The sequence below is a fragment of the Oryza sativa genome, chromosome 1 (assembly GCF_034140825.1).
Source record: "Oryza sativa Japonica Group chromosome 1, ASM3414082v1".
Taxonomy (NCBI): domain Eukaryota; kingdom Viridiplantae; phylum Streptophyta; class Magnoliopsida; order Poales; family Poaceae; genus Oryza; species Oryza sativa.
Window position 1 is genome coordinate 33,087,885 of NC_089035.1, and position 21,857 is coordinate 33,109,741.

General features: G+C 40.8%; 2 protein-coding genes across 3 annotated transcripts; both read right to left on the reverse strand.

The window, feature by feature from the left end:
* Positions 1 to 1,946: 1,946 nt before the first annotated feature.
* On the reverse strand, positions 1,947 to 7,814 carry LOC4325603 (wax ester synthase/diacylglycerol acyltransferase 11). 2 transcript variants are annotated; one of them, XM_026021338.2, is made up of 6 exons: positions 7,427 to 7,814; positions 6,721 to 7,323; positions 4,577 to 4,639; positions 3,698 to 3,913; positions 3,162 to 3,299; positions 1,947 to 2,634 (listed from the first exon to the last, which is right to left on the reverse strand). In XM_026021338.2, the coding sequence occupies exons 1-6, from the start codon at positions 7,700 to 7,702 to the stop codon at positions 2,467 to 2,469; spliced, it is 1,464 nt and encodes a 487-aa protein (XP_025877123.1). In that variant the 5' UTR covers positions 7,703 to 7,814; the 3' UTR covers positions 1,947 to 2,466. The 2 variants fall into 2 exon arrangements, with proteins under 2 accessions (XP_025877123.1, XP_015629040.1); XM_015773554.3 differs by lacking the exon at positions 4,577 to 4,639.
* A 10,929-nt stretch (positions 7,815 to 18,743) lies between these two features.
* LOC4325604 (tyrosine decarboxylase-like) lies at positions 18,744 to 20,683 on the reverse strand. Its single transcript, XM_015778446.2, has one exon. It carries the CDS (start codon positions 20,563 to 20,565, stop codon positions 18,964 to 18,966), a length of 1,602 nt encoding a protein of 533 aa, XP_015633932.1. The 5' UTR covers positions 20,566 to 20,683; the 3' UTR covers positions 18,744 to 18,963.
* Between the last annotated feature and the right edge of the window lie 1,174 nt (positions 20,684 to 21,857).

Below are 21,857 nucleotides of genomic sequence, written 5' to 3' on the forward strand. Positions count from 1 at the left end.
TTAGCCCTTGCATGTATACATACATTCCCAGGGATGGCAATGCTTCGATCCCCACATGCACAAAATTCAATGGTGGACTCAATCCACTAGACTACATTAGAGCAAGGCTAATAGGAACAAGTTTAAGTTTAATAGTATAGCCAACTACTAGCTCCAATTCATTTATAGTCAATCTAATAGCTCATTCGAGTTCGTGCTACAGCTGACTATAAATCTGTAGTCCGCTGCTCTTCTCTCTCCTTATTTATCTCCTTAAAATATGTTTATAGCTGGCTTATAGCCTGCTATTGTACCTGCTCTAATACAGCCGACCTTTTGGCTATAAGGTTTTTTGTGGTCTTCTCTCACCCACCCATATAATAGTTAGCTCTTTACAATTAATATAGGGCTCACTTGATTCTCTCATAGAGTTTCTTGGTTCTTATGTCCAAGTCGGTTGTAAGTTTACAGCCCACTTCTTCTCTCCTCAACATCAGCATTTAGTCGGCTTATAGCCTACTATTATACTTGCTCTTAGAATTTCAAGTATAATATGCAAACTACCGTATTTAATATGGGCATAATAGAGAATAGGCACCCAAATAAATCCCTCCTTGTATATGAGATCATGTCTAAAACGTTAAGATTATTTTTGAAACTGGAGGGAGTACTTCTCACTCCAACTACTGTCAATTTAAATTTCTCCCCATCTTACTTCTCAACCACCCTCTCTCTTCCAAAGACTGCTTTGTTTAACGAGGACGTATAGATCATTTACCTTCCTTCCCAATTTGTCTTATAAATGCTAGAATTGTTTAACGAGTCTGTTTCTTTGGGTTCATAACTGCAAAGTAATGTAGATTACATACAAGCTTCTCCATACAAACTTATGCGCATTTCACTGTGATGTTCTCTACTTTTCAAATAATACAACGAAGATAGTGATGATGAGGATGCTGACAAAGTTGTTGCGCAGCCTGAGTCACTAGAGGTATAATACTGTACTGTTTACTTGATGGAAATGCATGCAATCTGCGGTTCTCAAATTAGCCTTGCAAATTTCTTCTTATTACTGGCAGTGACAACAGATCTTTCAGTTCATATACACATGCTTATTGGAGGCTGAATGCCTCTCTTGCAGTACACATGGAAATAGTTGATTTATTGATGAGACAGGGAACTTAGCCCCGCAAACCCAATCTGAAATTTTCGCTCCATAGGAGATTTGAACTCAAGGGTATTTTTTTACCCGGCCTCTACATCCAATGGATATATACGGCCATTGAAATAGGGAACTTAGCCCCGCAAACAACCTAATCTGAAATTCGCTCCATAGGAGATTTGAACTCAGGACTTTGGGGTACTACTCAGGTCACTGTAACCACTAGGCTATATGCCCTTTCGTAGTTATCGATACTTGTCCTACTTGAAAGCTTGTCATTCCTTTGTATTATACTGCTTTACCAATAGGATGATGAAGATGATGGGGATGATGCTGAGGATGCTGAAGGGAAGGTCAGTCGTAATTGGAGTGTTCTAAAGACTGCCGGACATTCTGAAAAGCCAAAGGTACCTTTTCATTATTATCAGTTGTGTTCTAATGGAAAAAAGTGCAGCCTTTTGGCACTAACAAATGCTGAGCGTGTAGCATTCTTGCCAGTCCTATTCATGAGTCTTGCCTAATCATGTGCATATGGTTTAGAAAATTCATGGAAGTGTCTAATGCATGCATAGAGTTTGTAACTGTATCAACTCCCACTCCAAGCACGTAACGTACCCTGTCGTAATGGATACATTCGTCAGTGATCACAACTCAGTAACTCACGGAAAACTCGAAGAAAGATCAACTGTCACTAAAAGAAGCTATTGCAGATTCTGAGAACTTGACTGATTTTCTTATGGACTTTGAAGAAGATGAGTAATATCTGGGCATTTACTTTACTATGCTACACGTACGTTACACATGGTAAGCAAAGTAAAGCATAGCAGACCACCATTTATTCTTATTTTTTCAGAGAATATTTAACCAAAAGCCAGAGCTTGTTCTCTGGAAACTTCTGATCATAAAACATCTGATGGTTTCATTTGACTTTAGATTTAGTTGCTACAGTGCATACAAATAGATACCACTTACCAGTAGTATTAGATATTTGGATGGTACTCCCTCCGTACTCGTAAAGGAAGTCGTTTAGGACAGCGACACGGTCTATAAAGCACAACTTTAACTTCTTGTTTCTATAAAAATATTTATTGAAAAGTGATATATGTATGCTTTTATGAAAGTATTTTTCAAGATAATTTTATTCAAACTCAACAATTTGAGAGTTATTTATATCACTTTTCAAACTCAACAATTTGAGAGTTATTTATGATTTATATTTTCAAGGTTTGACTTAAATATTATCCTAAACGACTTCCTTTACGAGTACGGAGGGGGTACAATCATTCTTACGAATACATGCATGTGTGCAATGATTAAGTAGTGCCTTAAGCCTTGGTGTGATGCTTTCCTAGGCTCAAAGCTGCATCCTTTATCTGCCTGAGGGATTCGGAAAAATCATCCAAAAGCTCATGACAATCTGGAAATTGTGCCTCGTCCACGGCAAGATTTACCATCATGGTGTTAACGTAACTTTGAAAATTCACGGTTAAGGCCTACACAAGCAAACCAAACAGTTAGATGTAAATTAGGTCTTGCTCATCACATCTGTACCCAGATTCCATGACAAAGTGAAAAAAATACTTTCACCATCTACAACGCTGAAGGATTATTCATCACTATGCACTTGTTATCCTTGTTATAAAAGTGTCATACAAGGGCTTAATTACTTCTTTTTTCAACGGATCAAAGCAATTAGTTTCAGTCAGATTACCTTATTTTCGCGATGACTTAATGATATATGGTAGACAGCTACCAGGCTATATTTCATGGGAATTTTTTGGGTTTTTTTTTTTCATACTGTTTTTGCCACTAAGCCAAGGATCATCGCATGTTCTGACGTTCGTCATTCATTTGTTTTTTAGCCCTAGTGACAAAAGTGAGATGCTCATAGCAAAAACAAGGTATCATCATTCCTTAGTGGCAAAAAAACCCTTCCCTGTCATAGATTTGAGGATCTGACATACTAACAAGTTAATGCAATTATTTAATTCTAGGGCAAATATACATTTCAGGAACTTACTTCTGGAGGTCCATAGCCGCTAGGGGCAATGAAGACAACTGGATGCCCACAAAACTCCACCTGTTCAACTGGGCCGATCATGTTGGAGAATGATATGGTAGTATGAGAGATCATACGATGGAAGATAGCAGCTGCTGCCTGTTTGATTCACAAGTTGCAATGATATTAGGAACAAAGAAATCCACAGGGGATGTTTTTTTGGCGCATGACTCAAAATTTGGCGGTGTAATGCTCTTTCTAGGAAACAAGGAAGTTAGCCACTGCCAACAACTGGGACTGTACACAATTTCTAGTGAATATCACAATCTTGTACACCTACGAATTGTATTTTCTTGATAACTAAATTAGCATGGTTAGGCAGCAAATACTAAATCAGGTATTCAGTTATACTTGGAGTATCCTGAATTCTCGATTGTTTTTTGAATTAAACCAGTGCTTGTCAATAGAAACAAAGTGATTATCGCATTGCCTGCCAAGTTAATAATATAAGGATCAAGTTCCTGATGAGGCGATGGTACGATAAAGGACAAATTTACCTTGAGCCCAAAAAGTTTGAGGATCACTTCTGCAGCTAAATGAGTGAATACCACTTCTAACGAGCTCTTCTTCCTATCAACAACCTTCTTGGCTTTACGAACGTAGTCTAGTGGATCCTTGTGCATGCCTATGAAGAACGGGAGGATTATGAAACCAAGTGCGTTTCCCCATTTCACTTCATCCTCTCTGCCAGAATTGATCATATCTACGTATGCCTGTGGCCATAGAAATGGGAAAGAAATCATAATAGATTCTACCAGTCCAAAATTGCTACCACTACAAATATACTAGCAACAACAATGTTTGGTCCTGTGAGCTTAAATGGCCAATCTTGAGCCCAAGTGTAATTATTACATGCAGGCTTGTGGTTGGCCTCAAATTGACAAGGAGGATCGTTCTCAAACGTATATCCTCGTCAGTGTCCGTGTCACCTGCAAAGGAGAACAAGCAACGTGGTGCAAAGGAGAACAAGCAACATGGGAGTAAAGAACTAGTACTACTGTATCAGCCAGGCCGCAATTTAAGGTGGTGTTTGATCCAGAGATTTAAATTTAGTCTCTGTATTTAGACACTAATTTAGAGTATTAAATATAGACTACTTACAAAACTAATTACAAAAATGAAAGCTAATTCGCGAGACAAAATTTTTAAGCCTAATTAATCTATAATTAGAGAATATTTACTGTAACATCATATAGGTTAATCATGGATTAATTAGGCTCAATAGATTCGTCTCGCGAATTAGTCCAAGATTATGGATGGGTTTTATTAATAGTCTACATTTAATATTTATAATTAGTGTTCAAACATCCGATGTGATAGGGACTTAAAAAGTTATCAGCCAATCAGCAGCTGCTGTATCAGCCAAAATTGGTCACCTGACTTCCGTTAGTAATATCGTGACAGTGCAGAGTACGTGATCCCAACCAGCACATCATTGACTGTCTGCGAGAGTGCAGGCAAACATAAAGAGAATGAAATAAGGGCAGCTAAAATTGAAAGTTTAATTGAAATTAGAATGATGTGATGAAAAAGTTGAAAGTTTGTGTGTAGAAAAATTTTGATGTGATGAAAAAATTAGAAATTTGAAAAATTATTTTGGAACTAAACACAACGTAAATCTATTATTTTGGAACTAAACACAACGTAAATCTCCCCAGAGCTTTTGCTGAGGGCTCTGTCCTTTGCTACAGTCAACTTGCAAACAGGTGAAGTATAGAAATGGAGCGAAAATGATAGACAGAAAAAAAATTCGTGTTTAATGATATTTGTATACTAATATTTTATCCATTTTAAAATAAAAAATCTAATAAACAATATGACATACATATTCTAATAATACAAATATAAACAAATCTATTTCAGAGACGGAGAGAGCAGGTCCTATGTGGAAGATATTTTTACTGCTAAAGACCTACGGAGTACAGTTTATAAGACAGCGACACTCGACCAAACTAACGAAAAAACATTAGTCTCAAATTTTTACATTCCCTTTGTTCTTTTTTCACTTGTTAGCAGGATACTTTGACCACATGACTTCTAAAAGAGTATATGTAAAAAGATTTGTATTACCAAAGCATTTTAGATGCTAAATATAACTATACTATTTACGTTCATCAAAACAACGTAATTTTCTTTAAAAAGATACTGGTCAAAGATAATATCATACTCCTAGTCAATATAGTGGAGTACCTAATCTTAGATCAAGGCTACACTACTAGAAAAATAGTTTTTACACAGGCGGCCAAAAAGGTTTTCGCAGGCGGGGGAGTCATCCGCGGCTATCCCATCGCCTGTGAAAATAGGTTATTTTCGCATGCGGGTCCATGGCCCGCCTGCGAAAATAAAGCGAGGGAACAAAAAAAATCCGGCGCTACCCGCCGGCGCCGGCATCCTCCTCCGGCCGATGGCTCTCCACCTCCGTCCGGTGCCGTTACCCGAGGGCGAGGGGAGCGCCGCCTTTGCCGCCGCTGCTGGCCGGCTCCCCTCTTCCGTCCAGATCTGGGAGGGGAGTGGCCGGTGCTGTCTGCGCCGCCGCCGCCGTCGGCGTCTGGGGGGAAGGAAGTTGGTGCCCAGAGCCGCCGCCGCTCCTCTTGGCCGCCGCCTCCTCCTTGCGCGCATCGAGGCGCCGACGGCCGCCGGCTGCTCCTCTCCTTGCGCGCGCCGACCAGGCCATCGGTTCCTCTGACGTCGTCGCGGCCCCCTTCCTCTCGCCGCCGCCAACCTCCCGCCACCGCCGCCGCCGCACTCGTGGCCACCGCCCTCACCCCGCCCTCCGGCCGCTGGCCACCGCCCTCCGCCGCCGCCTCCAATGGTAGACGCCGCGCGCCCTACACCGCCGTCAGCGCCAGGGAGAGGAGGAGAGGTGAGGGGTGGGGAGAGGTGCGGGAGAGAGCTGAGAGGTGAGGGAAAGAGGACATAGAAAAAATCTAGGGTATGTAGCCTCTATTTGTATTCGCTATGTATTTTCGCAGGCGGACCATATTTTTGCAGGCGGACCACTTATATGGTCCGCCTGTGAAAGGCGGGCAGTGGGTTTCACCCCGATTTGTATTTTTGTAGGCATCTATTTGGCTCCAATGGTCATACCCGTCTGGAAAAATAAAAGACCAATGTTGCTAAAAATTACTCCCTCCATTTCATAATATAAAGCACAATTACTTTTTTTTAAATGTTCCATAATATAAGGTATGCATACATGTAGGCAATTAACTATGGCCCCTTCTCCATTAAATTATTATTTTTTAAAATCATGCACTCTCATGTTCCCTAATTCTATTAGATTCATGCATTGTATTTATTAGGATGATCCAAACTACAAGATGATAATAATTATTTCTTGGTCTTTTAGTTAGGGGTGGTTATGCCTTATATTTTGGAATGGATGGAATATTTTTCTAGTAGTGCTAGAAAGTGACCAAAAACGAAATTCTTAAATTTTAATTTTAAAGTTTTCTGCAATTTATATGCCGCTATACTCAAACAAACAGGCTCGCTAAGAACTAAAGAAAACATTGCTTACGCAGTTCATGGCGTTCTTGACGAGCTTGACGTCATCAAAGCTAAGCCCCCGGTGCACGATGCGCTTCCGCTGGAACTCCCCGTGCTTCACCCGCTTGAACAGCGTGTGCGGGTCCTTGAGGAACATGGTCGTGGCGAAGAAGCTCGCGACGTCCACCACGGTGTGCCACGCCAGCGCGACGAACGACCAGAGCCACGCAGCGAACGCCAGCGCGCCCGCCGACGCCGGCGGCCTGGGCCGCGCGTAGATCGCGCCGGTGCGCGTCGGCTGCGGCGGCATGGCGGGCAGCCTCGCCGGGTCGGCGGCGCTGCGGGTGCATGCCATGAGGAGCGTGAGCAGCGACATGCCGTCCCCGAGGGAGTGGTGCACGCGGATCGCCGTGGTGGCCGCCGCCTCCGACGTCGGGAAGTCCAGCACGTGGAACTCCCACAGCGGCCGCGACTCGTCCATGGGCTTGGTGGACAGCGACGCCACGTAGTCCTCCACCGCCTTGTCCGGGTCGGCCGCCACCGCGTCCATGTCCAGCTCCGGGTAGATGATGTGGTCGTCCACGTTCAGCGTCGTCCGCACCCACCGCGGGTTGCCGCCGTCCTCATCCGTCACCTGCACACGCGCGCACACACACACTCGTGCCGTTCGTCAGCTCAAGCACCAGCGGCGAGCTCATGGGCGCGCCGCGCGCGGCAAGGCAGGTGCACGGACCGACCTGGATGCTGCGGAAGCGTGGGTAGCGCGCGAACTGGGCGGCGATGCCGGCGCGGGCGACGGGGTCGTTCACCGGCGTGGCAATGCCGATCACCACGACGATGAAAAAGTCCTCCAGGAGCCGCGCGGAGGGGCTGACGGGCTCCGGCGGCGTCGCCGCCGCCGCCCCCTTGCCGCCGCCGACCCGGAACCCATTGCCGCCGTTGCTGCTCGTCGTGCGGACGGTGAGTTGCCGCTTCCGCAGGACGGTGTCGGTGTCTGCACCCGCCGCGTTCATCTCGTGTGGGCCGCGGCTTAACTGCGTCGCCCGTCGCGCGCTAGCTAGCTAGAGAAAGTGTAGTGTAGTGAGCTGAGCTGGTTTTGCATGGGCATGCGCGCGTCCACCGCCTAGCTAGACCGAAACACATGTTCCGATATATAGGCCAGAAATGAGACGAGTGGTGTGTTGGTGGTAGTGCAGGGTATTCATGTGGGGGACTGGGCGTTATCGGTCCGTCTCATTTCTGGTGGTAGTGCAGGGTATTCATGTGGGTACTGGGTGTTGAAAATACTGGACCTGGCCGACGGTTCAACCAGGGGGAAAAAAACAGGGCTCCCATGAGGAAGCGGCATCTTGTCTCCGCCGGAAATAGAGCTCTTTGTTATTGTAGAGTAGAAATATACAATATACCTTGCGTGCTCCAATTGATTTCTTTTATGCATCAAATTGTGAATATGTAATATTTAGTTGTTTGAATTATAGGCTTTATAATGATAGACTATGGGCATATTCAGATTACTGCTAAAATATAAATATTTTTTAGAATTTGCCAATGTTAAAATTAGCAAGTCGACTATACACTGCTAAAGTTTGATAGGATAAGCTAAATATGTTGTACCAAAATTCGTTAGGTATTATTAATATTTGGTAACAAACATCATGCATCCACGTGTTTGTGATTTTTTTTTTAAAAAAAATGATATGGTTCAATGTCACAAATCTGAATAGGCTTTAGAACTTCATTAAAATAAAGATGGAAATATCTTTTTAGGCGAGAAATAAATTTTCGGAGTATTATCTTTAAGCAAAACCGTAGTTTGATCGCCGATCGAACCGACGGACTGGTGAACAGAGGGTTTGACTAGGAGTACTGTGTCATGAGTCGTGACCGTACAGCCGCCAACTGCCAACAGAATGTGTTAATGCTACTAGCTTTCACAACAAATCGACGTGATTAATTATGCACGATGAGCTCGCCGTATGAGAGCTTGCGGGTCGGATTCCTAAATGTGATAGCGATCTTACGTACTCCACTACTCAAAGAAAGTCCTATAGCACAATTTTCAAGTCAAACCTTGAAAAATATAAATTATAAATAACTCTTAAGTTGTTGAGTAAATAGATTTGTCTTGAAAAATACTTTCATAAAAATATACATATATTACTTTTTAATAAATGTTTTTTTATAGAAGCAAGAAGTCAAAAGTTATATCTTTTTAATAAATATTTTTTTATAGAATCAAGAAGTCAAAGTTATATTTTGAAGACCGTGTCGCTGTTCTAAGGGCAAGTGCTATGGTAGATGTGACTATCACCTCTAAATTTATCTATTTTATTCACTCATGAATTAAGAGGCAACACATACAATGTATCACCTCTAACACACAAATACCAATATCTCTAATACTCTCACACACTTCTTGAAATTTGTGTGGAGGTTATCTCTTGATTTAGGGGTGGCTCATCTTCTCTCTCTCCACTTCTCTCCTCTACCTCATCACCCAATCTAATGTGGCATTTTTAGGGGCAACATATGAGATATTATAGTACTTGCTCTAAACGATTTCCTTTAAAAAACGGAGAGGAGTACAGGCTTGGCAGTTGGTAAAGCTTGCGTGGTTCAAGATTTCTTATTAATGACGTGATATAGAGATGACTTGAATGATGTACCACTGTGCCGTGTGCCATGAACGTACTAATGTTAATTAACGCGTACATCATCCATAAATGCTCGAGTCTCTCAGACTGATCTTATACTGCTACCAATCACCTACATGATTTAATATGTACACAGTTCATGCCATGTAGCTCCGCAGGCGTGAGGCTTATTGTGTTTCCTTAATTAATTGCTAGTGCATCTTCGGAGTGCAAATAGACTTTTATTTCCTAAACTTTATTAAAAATTGGTATAGTGGCCCGCGCAGATTGCGCGGCTAGTATCGTTACATTCTTTTATACAATATCATATATATTTTTATATTTTATTATTAAAATATATTAAAATTATAGCATAACTTTTAATTTTGTACCAACTTGACCAAACTAAGGCTGTGTTCGCTACCTCCAGATCCCAACCGGAATAGTAACACACGGAAAACGGAACAGTCCATTAGCACGTGATTAATTAAGTATTAGCTATTTTTTTAAAATGAATTAATTTGATTTTTTTAAACAACTTTCGTATAGAAACTTTTTGCAAAACACACACCTTTTAGCAGTTTGAAAAGCGTGCGCGTGGAAAACGAGGAAGAGGGGTTGGGAAAGGAGACATCCGAACACACCTTAACAGATGTGTAATATTCATATTGTATTTTATATACATGATATTTATTAATTATTTAATATTCTAATTTTAGTTAATTATAAATTGTATTCCTATATAAACTATAAACTCATATTCTAATATTTCTTATTTTTCAATTCCGAAGTCATGTTATTTACAAATTTTATTCCAATATGGACTCTAAACCGTTATTTCAATATTCCTTAGTTTAAAATCTCTAATTTCATTTATTTCTAAATTGTATTTCTATATAAACTCTAGACTCCTCTTTCAATATTTCTTATTTTTTAATTTTAAATTTTAGTTATTTCCAAATCTATCTGTTATATTTTTAAAACAGCTTTGAAAGGAGGCACCACGTTCGCTGTGGGGGCTAGAAATTCCCACATTAATCGGAGAAAAAGAAAAGGAGAGTCCAAGTAGAAATAAAAATTTAAAAATAGCTGAAATTCGGAATTAAAAATAAGAAATAGTGAAAGAAGAGTCCATATAAGAACCGAATATGAGATTAATCAAAATTTGGAATAAAAATAAAATAAAATCTAAAATTAGAAAAGAAAAGGAGAGTCCAAGTAGGTATACAATTTAAAAATAACTGAAATTCGGAATTAAAAATAAGGAATATTGAAAGAACAGTCCACATAGGAACCCAATACGAGATTAATTAAAATTAAGAATAAAAATAAAAATAAAATCCAAAATTAGCAAAAAATAAAAAATAGTTTAAGTATGAATACAATTTAAAATTAGCTGAAATTCGGAATTAAAAATAGGCAATATTGAAAGAAGAATCCATATAAGAACCCAATATAAGATTAATTAAAATTCAGAATAAAAAAATAAAATATTATCCAAAATTAGAAAAATTAAAAGAGAGTTCAAGTAGGAATACAATTTTGAAACAACTGAAATTGACAATAAAAATTTGAAAAAAAAAATTAGAAGAACAGAATACGATATTAATTAAAATTTGGAAAAAAATTCTGAAATTAGAAAAACAAAAACAAGATTTCAGTTAGGAATACAATTCATAAATACTCACTCTGTCCCATAACATAAGGGATTTTGAGTTTTTGTTTACACTGTTTGACCACTCGTCTTATTCAAAAAAAATTTGGAATCATTATTTTTTTTGAATTACTTTATTATCCAAAGTACTTTCAGCACAACTTTTTATTTTTTTATATTTGCACAATTTTTTTTGAATAAGACGAGTGGTCAAACAGTACACAACTTTTTATTTTTTTATATTTGCACAATTTTTTTTGAATAAGACGAGTGGTCAAACAGTACAAGCACAATTTATGTGACGGATGGAGTAACTAAAATTGGTTAAAAAGACTATTGAAAGAAAAGACCATCTAAAACACATGACGAAACCATCTAAAAGTAGGGTGGTGGCGGTTGATACGACATATAAAAACTGTTAATAAAACACCAAATAGAATCCTAATGACGATTAAAAGGAGGGACGACAGGCAAGCCGTGAAGCAACAGGCAAGGCCGTTTCCGGGACTTCTAGAAAGTAAAAAATATAAACCCCATTGATAATCATATTTAATTTTTAAAATCTCAATGACAATAAAAAGGAGAAGCAGCGGGCGGGGTGTAGAGGAGTATAGTTGCAGAGCCACCAACGTTTGGTGGGACGTCTAGAAAATATAAAATGAATTCCAACAATAGTTATGTTCGATTATTAGAATCCCAATGACAAGAAAGAGTAGGCGACGGACGGGCCGTAGAGGAGCGTAGTGGCATCGTTTGATGGGACTTCTAAAAAAATATAAAAAATGAAACTCAACAAGACAGTAAACTCTAAAAACTACAAGGTCCAATTTTTAAATGTTCGGAACTTCTAAAAAGTAAAAGAAAAAACAATGATAATCATGTTCGATTTTAAAATCTCAATGACAATAAAGAAGGGAGGCAACGGACGAGCCGTAGAGGAGTATAATGGCAAAGCTGCTGACGGTTTGGCGGGACTTATAGAAAGTAAAAATGAACCCAAAGGATAATTATGTTCGATTTTTAAAATCCCAATGACAATAAAGAGAAGAGACAGTGGATGGGCCGTAGAGGAGTATAATGGCAACATTTGACTGCGCATCTAGAAATTATAAAAATGAAACCCAACGTGACAATAAATTCTAAAAACTATAAGATCCAATTTTTAAAGGTTACCAGGAGAATGAATAGAAATAGTGGTAGATTGAGCAAGCAAATAAAGAAGGAGATGACAGAAGTAAAGGGTAGCAACTGGTGTGACTGTTAAAAACTATATAATAGAAACACGGGGATGATAAGGTTTGGTCTTTCAAAGTCTTAAGACAACGAGATAGCTATTTAATAAATTTTAAGTGAAATCATAAAAAAATATATGATTTTGTTTAGGTGCTAGCCACGCAATTGCGCGGGCCACCCAGCTAGTTGTGTTCATATATGGACTTTAGACTCTTTTTCTAGTATTTCTTTTTTTTTTCAATTTTGAACTTTAGCTTCATCTAAGTTGTATTTCATATGGACTCTAGATTCTTTTTCTAATATTTTTTTATTTTTAAATTTCTAGTTTTAGTTTTTTCTAAGCTGTATTTCTATATGGACTCTAAATTATACTTTTAATTTTTCTTATTTTTAATTTCGAAATTCAATTAGATCTAAATTTTATATGTTTTTCTATATGGACTCTAAACTTATCTTTCAATATTCTTTTTTTATTTTCGAATTTCAGTTATTTCTAAATTGTATTCATATATGGACTCTAGACTATTTTTTTTCAATATTCCTTAATTATTTCTAAGCTCTATATGGTCTCTCTAACCTCATCTTTTAATTTTTCTTATTTTTTGATTCCGGATTTTAGTTAGCTCCAAATTGTATTCGTATATGGACTCTAGTCTCTTCTTCCGATATTCCTTATTTTCTAATTCCGAATTTAAACTATTTTTAAATTGTATTTCTATATAGACTTTATTTTTCTTTTTCTCTGATTAATGTGAGAATTTCTAGGCCGTGAGAGTGAACGTGAAGGCCCATTTTTCTATTCCTTTAATAAGTTAATAAGTTAATAGATACTATCCTAAAGTACTGCTCCCTCCGGTTTCACAACTGTTGACATTTTGAGATTTACTTGGTCACCACAGAATTACTTACCCTTGTATGTATACATTCCAAGGATGGCAATGCTTCGAACCCAACATGCACAAAATTCAATGGTGGACTCAATCCACTAGACTACATTAGAATTAAGTATAATGTGCAAACTACCGTATTTAATATGGCATAATAGAGAATAGGCACCCAAATAAATCAATCCTTGTAAATGAGATCATATCTAAAACGCTAAGGGCTTATTCGGATCGGAGGGTAAACTCAGGAAAAACATAGGATCTGCATTCCTATGGATTCGGGTACTGTAGCAGCATTCGGATCAAAGGAATCCCCTGTAGGAAAATCAGAGGAAATTCGAAGGAAAATTTCCTTGGCCATCCATTCCACAGGAAAACAAACAATCCACTCCAACCTCTTTTTATTTTTCCTGTGCATGGGAACGAGGCAATCAACAAACTAATCTTCACAAGCTTCACTCCTCTGACACATGATGATTTTAGTTAGTGGGTAGGTTCTTTAAAAATTCCTATGTTTTTCCTACGCTCTATCCGAACGCATGTTTATATAGTATTCCTATGTTTTTCAATTCTCTGTTTTACACGTGCATTCCTATCATATTCCTATGATTTTCCTATTCCTGTGTTTTTTCAATCCTCCATTCCGAATAAGCCCTAAGATTTTTGAAACTGGAGAGTACTTCTCACTCCAACTACTGCCAATTTAAATCTCTTCTCCTTACTACTTCTCAACCACCCTCTCTCTTCCAAACACTGCTTGTTTAACGAGGACGTACTTCCTTCCCAATTTGTCTTATACTTTTTTTTAGATAAGGGTATTTTTACCCGGCCTCTACATCTAACCGGATATATACGGCCATTGAAATAGGGAACTTAGCCCCGCAAACAACCCAATCTAAAATTTACTCCATAGGAGATTTGAACTCAGGACCTTGGGGTACTACTCAGGTCACTATAACCACTAGGCTACATGCCCTTTCGTATTTGTCTTATAAATGTTAGAATTGTTTTTATAACAGAGGCAGAGCAAGTATCAACCAAAGATACTTCAGGGTGAGATATCAGTTTGAGTATATTTTAAGGGCATTAATTGGGATGAAACAAGGGCGCATTTAGGTTGTGTTTAGTTCACACCAGAATTGGAAGTTTGATTGAAATTGGAACGATGTGACGGAAAAGTTGAAAGTTTATGTGTGTAGGAAAGTTTTGATGTGATGGAAAAGTTGGAAGTTTGAAAAAAAGTTTGGAACTAAACACGGTGTCAAATGACAGAATTTTTCTGTGCATGTGAGAGATTAGACTATTATCGCACGTCGTTAAAAACATGGCAGGACCGCACAAGAACCATACAAGTACCCTTTTTTTTTTAAGATAAAGAGAGTTTTATTGATCTTAAACAATTACATCAAGATGATACAATTTCTCTAAGACCACTCTCGGCCTCTGCATAGTTAGGATGTACACAGCCTATCAATATTATAAAAGAAAAGGAAAAAAAAGCGACACAACTGCTACAACCGTGCCGCAGCGACTTACATCTACGAGTAATCTTCATCTCTTATCTCCACCAAAACAACACTTAGACTATCAAACGGACTCCCTTTAAAACAACGCCTCCAATGAGGAAATGACGTGCGCACGCGTCATCATTGTAATGTTCCAATCAACTAAGATCAGACCATAGGTTTTCACCTAGGGAAATTCTGTGAACTCTAGACAATGTCTTCAAGAAGGAAGAACATCCATTGCCAAGTACAACCAACTAAGGACAGACTTAGGGATTTAACCCCGGAGTTAAAGAATTAGTAACAAGTACCGCCTGAATGAAGCCCACTAGTATTGTTGCCCCCTTATTCCGAGACAGAACCTCCATACCCCAAACTTAACATAATCACAAAAGGCCACGAACATAATTACCTGCATCCTTCTATAGATATCCTTCGAAGATAATGTCGCGAGAAGCCAAAAAGGCACACACCCAAAATCCATAGGCCATAGCTAAATACCCTACGAAGATAATGTCGTGAGAAGCCAAAAAGGCACACGCCCAAAATCCATTGGGTAGATCTAAAGGATGAGATATAGATAAGCGATACCTTTAATCGAAGTCAAGCTGACGATGGTCTATGGTAGATCTGAACGCCACTGCCTTATGATGATGAAAACATCATCGCGAGAAGTAGCCACTAAAATGATGAGAAGAAAGTTGGCATCCGCCTCCTTCAATTGTAGCCTGCCATATTACCTTATCGGTCCCAAAATAGATCCCTCCACCACCATCCACAACGAACAGCTAGAGGGTCATAGGAACGAAAGAATCTACGAATCAGGCTGCCGGGTTGTGGCGACGAGTGTACTCTTCACCTCGAAACCCCAGAACACCTTTAGCGATCTGGGAAGCAAGATGAAGAACCACAAAGAGAAGCGTTTGGGGAGACGAGGCTTGCCGTCGACGAGTCTTGGTGGAACCACGCGACGAGGTGAAGGTTGCCATGGAGTCTGAACCCCTACCGGCACCAAGCGCATGGTGAGGAGAGCTTGGCGATGTCCACCTCCGCACTCGATCTTGAGCACGACGTGCCTGTCGCCCTGTTCCTGATGCCGCCACCGACAAATTCTTCCAGAATCGCTGATCAGCGCATGTCTGCATGATGCCCCACCGCCGCCTTCACTGCGCCCCGCACGGCAGCGCGCTCGGGCGGCGGCGAGACGGCTTCACTTAGGTGGTGTTTAGATCCAGGGACTTAACTTTAGTCCCTGTCTTTAGACACTAATTTAGAGTATTAAATATAAACTACTTACAAAACTAATTACATAAATAAAAGCTAATTCACGAGACAAATTTTTTAAGCCTAATTAATCTATAATTAGAGAATGTTTACTGTAGCATCACATAGGCTAATCATAGATTAATTAGGCTCATTAGATTCGTCTCGCAAATTAGTCCAAGATTATGGATGGGTTTTATTAATAGTCTACGTTTAATATTTATAATTAATTTTCAAACATCCGATGTGATAGGGACTTAAAAGTTTTCCCATCTAAACAGGCCTTAGCCGGATCGCCGATCCACGCTCTAATCACGGATCGGTGCGCTCGCTTCTGAAACGGCTACCTGACCGAATAATGACAGGCCCCGCTGTACCATACAAGTACAGTACAGCATGGAGTCAGTCAGACCGCCATCCTCCCTTGCGCCTAGTTCGGACGATTGTAATGAACGAGGATATCATTTGAATTTTGACTTTACTGAAACCGGATAAGGCCTTTGAACATAATCATTGGGGCTAGCAATTTAGGTCTACGTTTCTGATTGACCGCCTGATCCCGGCGGTTTCACCGTCTTTGACAAATTTTGAAAAAAAATTCCTGTTTTCGAAATCCTTCCCGAAAATTGATTTCGAGCCATATAGTAGACCCTGTTTAGTTCTAAAGTTTTTTTTTTAAACTTCTAACTTTCCATCAAAACAAACATTTTATACACACATAACTTTTCAGTCACATCGTTTCAATTTCAATCAAACTTCCAAACTTCAGTCTAAACTAAACACAGCCGTAATACCAAAAGATCGTGAAAATCAATCAGTTTTTGTCGGTAAAGTAAACCCTCAGCTTTTCTTCGTCGTTTTGACGTTTTGACTAGGAGCTGTCAAGTCTTTTTTATTTTTTGAGAACTAGGAGCTGTCAAGTCTACTCCGTCCATCTCAAAACAAGACAAACCATGGGTTTCCGTATCCAACGTTTAGCCGTCCATCTTATTTAAAAAAATATGAAAAAAATTAAAAAGACAAGTCACGCATAAAGTATTAATCATGTTTTATCATCTAACAACAATGAAAATAATAATTATAAAAAAAATTCATATAAGACAAACAGTCAAACGTTGGATACGGAAACCTAGGGTTTGTTTTTTTTAAGACAGTGGGAGTACTCGGCAAGTCGGCAGTAGCCAGTAGTACGACTAGCAAGTCATGAGGGTGTGGTTAGATCAAGGGTCTAAAGTTTAAACGTGTCACATCGGCTATTATATAGGATATCGTATAGGGTGTTCGGACACTAATAAAAAACTAATTACAGACTCCGTCAGTAAACCATGAAACAAATTTATTAAGTCTAATTAATCCGTCTGTTTACTATAGCATCACATTATCAAATCATGGAGCAATTAGGCTTAAAAGATTTGTTTCGTAAATTAGTCGCAATCTATGTAATTAGTTATTTTTTAGCCTATATTTAATACTTTATGCAGGTGTTCAAACATTCGATGTGACAGGGTAAAAAATTTTGGGGTGAGATCTAAACAAGGCTAGTTAATAAATAAAAAAGAAAACTATAAAGCGACCATGAAGGGGGTGTAGGATCGTAAAAGTAAACAATTCTATGCACGTCAACCATATCGGCATGTTCATTAGATCTGGCTGCGGCTGCAGCTTCTCTGCAGCAACAGTAGCTATTTACTGACAAAGCGAACATGGATATACATCGATAGAACAACTTGATATATGAGGATTAATTAATTTCATAGTGAAGAATGTTTTGGTGTCATAGGTGTTGATGGCCTTTGCCTATATTAGGGGATGCTCTTTTTTTTTTCCGAGAGGGGATGATCAAGTTAGAATGGAGAAAGTTCATCTTTTAGATTTGTTGATAATTTTTTTAACAAATATGTGAAGCTGACTTGATGCTTGATAGAATCATCCTACTAAAAGAATAATTAGTGATGAATATGAGCATCCATGTTAATTCTAATACTTAAATCCAGTGAACATATTCCACCACAAGAAATCTAACCAACCAGTTAAATTACACATACTTTTCTTATTTGAGCCAATTTCATCCGTAAAAATATTACAGTATATTTTTAGTGAGCTTATACGGAAAGATGGGAACAGTTGCGATTTTAATTCATTTACTAAAAAAATAAAATATACCGATGGTATTACAACTTAAAAAGGATGTAATTTAGTAGTTTATTCTTACAGGTTGTTCAACACGAATGTTACAAAACATATAGCGCATGGCCTGTACTCATTGCTAAGCTGGTAGATTGCCCTAACATTATACGCTCGTGAGCAACAGGGGCATGACAAATTTATGTGTCGAGACCAGCAATGAAAATGCAAATCAACTCCTATATTCTCAGTGTGTTGCTGCTGGTGTGTTTTTCAATCAACACATCTGCATAGTGGTTAGCACTAAAAAGAAGGTTCATCTTATATCAGATTTACTATCAATAGTGCTAGTAGTAATTATTGCACGTACCGTTGGTTTATTTGTAGCTTATGCGTGTATGACCGTGTTAGCGAAGTGATCAACGTGACGCATGTACATGGAACATGTTTTACGTTATTCGCATATTCGGAAAAGATCATTTACTTGTTTGAGTATTTTGCTAGACAAGTGACAAAAATATACCCCTTCCGTCCCAAAATATTTAACGCCGTTGACTTTTTTAAACATGTTTTACTGTTCGTCTTGATTATTTTTTTAAATAAGTAAAACTATATATATACATAAAAATATATTTAGTAATGAATCAAATGATATGAAAATAATTAATAATTACTTAAATTTTTTTGAATAAGACAAACGATCAAACATATTAAAAAAATCAACGGCGTTAAATATTTAAAAAAGTCACCTTGTAAAATTGTGATACAATCGGTATATTTTACTTATTTATAAATTATTCTATAATTCTTTTTTTAAATAATGCAACACAATTAATCTCTCTACTAATTTAGTCAAGAGATTAAGTGAAGAATATAATACGCAGCAGGATTATTTTGCCGTGTCAATCCGAAAAGCATAGTTTATCAATCTGCTTGGAGAAAACCATGCTTAATTTGGATCAAACCTACCGAGATGTTTTAGCCACGTTTACGAAGGATTGACGTGGCCCGCTCCTGGACAACCTTCCACGCTTCGCGGACATGGCGCTCCTCGGTGAGCGTGCTCCCGATGGCGCACCTGAGCATGTACACGCCACCCACCATGGCGGAGCTCATGTACGGCCCCGAGCTCGCCGCGTTCACCTCCTCCAGGAGCCTCCTGTTGAGCTCGTTTGCCGCCTTCTCGCCTCCGACGCCGACGCCGACGCCGAGTCTCTCCGGCGGCGACCGGAGGCGGAAGCACACCAGCGCGAACCGCCTCGGCGCCACCACCTCGAACCTCGCGTCGCCCCTCACCATGGCCTCGAACGCCGCGGCCATGGCGACGTGGGAGCGGACGTGGGAGCGGAGGCCCTCCACGCCGTAGCAGCGGAGCACGAGCCACACCTTGAGCGCGCGGAACCGCCGCGTCAGCGTGGTGCCCCAGTCCTTGTAGTCGACGACGTCGTGGCCCTCCGCCGCCGCGTCCCTGAGGATGTACTCCTGCTCCGTGCCCAGCGCCGCCACCAGCGCCGACGGCGCCGCCACCCACACCGCGCAGCAGTCGTTGTTGGCGAGGAGCCACTTGTGGGCGTTCATGCTGAGCGAGTCGACGGCCTCGGCGCCGGCGATCACGTCGCGGAACTCCGGGCACACCAGCGCCGACCCGGCGTACGCCGCGTCCACGTGCACCCACACGCCGCCGTGGCGCGCCGCGACGGCGCAGAGCTCGCGGACGGGGTCCACGGCGGTCGTCTGGGTGGTGCCCACCGTGGCGCACAGGAACAAGGGGACCAGCCCGGCGTCGACGTCGGCCTGCATGGCGGCATGCAGCGCGGTCGGCGAGAGCGCGAACACGTCGTCGCGGCACGTCGGTATCTCGCGGCAGTGCTCCCGCGGTATCCCGGCGATGCGCGCGGCCTTGCGGAACGCGAAGTGGGTCTGATCGGAGCAGTAGACGACGAGGTCGCCGATCCTCCTCGCGCCGATCTCCGCCAGCTTCCGGTCCCTCGCGGCGACGAGCGCGCAGAGGACGGCCTCGCACGACGTGCCCAGGATCGTGCCGCCGCCTCCGCCGGCGAACAGAAGGCTCTCCGGCAGGTGCAGCGCCCTGCCGAGCCAGTCCACGACCACCATCTCGAGCTCGGTGGCGGCCGGCGAGGCCGCCCACGTGAAAGGCACGACGTTGATGCCGGCCGCGAGCGCCTCGCCGAGGGCGCCGACGGTGCTGCTCGACGCCGGGAAGTGCGCGAAGTGGCGAGGGCTCTGCCAGTGCGTCACGCCAGGCAGGATGAGGTCGCGGACATCCCGCAGCGCCGCCGCAAACGCCTCGGGCTCCGGGCGGGACGGCGCGTCGGCGGGGAGCTGGCGGCGCAGGAAGCCGGGAGTGACGCTTGGGTGGACGGGGTAGTCGCCCAGGCCGGCGTAGTAGTCGGCGATGAAGTCGACGACCTGGTGGCCGAGCCGCCGGAACTCGTCAGCGTCGAGCAGTAGCGCGGTATCTGACGCCGCCGGCGTCGACGTCGTCGTCTCCACCTCCGGGATGGCACCATTCCGTGGGGCACCGCCATTGATGGTGTGGCAGTGCGAGGGTGGTGCCATCTGCGGGAACGGGCGTCGGTACGTGGCGGAATAGGCGGTATTAGCTACCAAATTTATTGGGCTCGCTAGCTAATGCTCTGGTCAATAATGTTAGCAATAGCTACACCAGCGTCGATCTACCCGTATAACTGTATCTCTCTATCTATCTCTATACTTAATGAGCAATGTGTGCCACATTAATTGGGAAAAAAAGTCAGATTATCGATTTAGGTCCTATTTTTTATCCCTCTCTCAAATAGCCAAATAGCCAAAAAAAAAATCTAAAAGGTGAGCTATTTGAGAACTATTTGAAAATAACCCATCTAAAAAAATATCCCACCCAAGGAGTGCTAATTTAAACTATTTTGGGTGGGGCCCACTAAAAAAATGCCTTTTATCTCTATCTCTTTTCATGGGAAGGTATATTAAAAGCCAAATAGCTCTCAAAATAACCCTTTGATCCGAACAACTTAGGGCTATTTTTTTTGGATGGCTATTTTCTTGTGCTAAAAAATAGCTCTCAAAATAACTCGTGACTAGTTCTCCAAACATGATCTTAGTTGGGTCACATACATTGTATTGCCATAAATGCACGTTAATTACTTCCTTCGTCCTAGAGTACCATAATAGAAGATGCGGTATCTATAACTTAGAACGGTATCTAAAATTCATTTTTTAATTTTTTATTATATTTATACTTTGTAGCAATAAAATTATAACCATTCTTGATAAAAAAAAAAAGATCATAACCATGTGGAAATCAAATGCCAATTATGCGATGCTATTTTTTTTTATCAAATGTGTCTCCAATTATAGCAATCAGCTGAAAAATATGTCAAAAAATTATAGCAAAACCGTTAAAAAAAATGAGATTAAAAGAAGCTTAGGTATAAGTGTGACCTACTACTACCTCCGTCCAGGGTTCACAATTCCGATGAAAACCGACGAATTTGCGGAAAACCGAGGTTTTGACGTGGCTCAAAAGTAGAAGCCATTTGGAATTTCGATGGGTTTCATCCAAATTAAAATTTAAATTGATAAAAAAGGAAAAAAATCAAATCAATTCCTATAAATGATATGATATTCATAGAACCTATATGGGTATAAATTTTCCAAAAAAATTAGTGTATTCCGTGTATTCTTGAACTTTACTGTAGAAAAGAGAATAATAACAATATTTTTAAAAAAATGAATACACTTTCTTGGACCGAATTCCATGTATTAGGCCTACTTAGTACATAGCCCAGATAATGATGTATAATAGAGAGAGGATGTGGTCTTGCACCTGATTTCGCTCGGAATTTCGCCCAAGC

Excerpts from the sequence above, each read along its gene's own strand:
- LOC4325603 (XM_026021338.2), bottom strand. The coding sequence starts at position 7,702 with ATGAACGCGGCGGGTGCAGACACCGACACCGTCCTGCGGAAGCGGCAA. Across the intron at positions 4,640-6,720 it reads TCAAGAACGCCATGAACTGC|TCAATGATGTGCTGGTTGGG; the intron begins GTAAGCAATGTT and ends TCTCGCAGACAG. Across the intron at positions 2,635-3,161 it reads GCGGCTATGGACCTCCAGAA|GCCTTAACCGTGAATTTTCA; the intron begins GTAAGTTCCTGA and ends TTGCTTGTGTAG.
- LOC4325604 (XM_015778446.2), bottom strand. The coding sequence starts at position 20,565 with ATGGCACCACCCTCGCACTGCCACACCATCAATGGCGGTGCCCCACGG.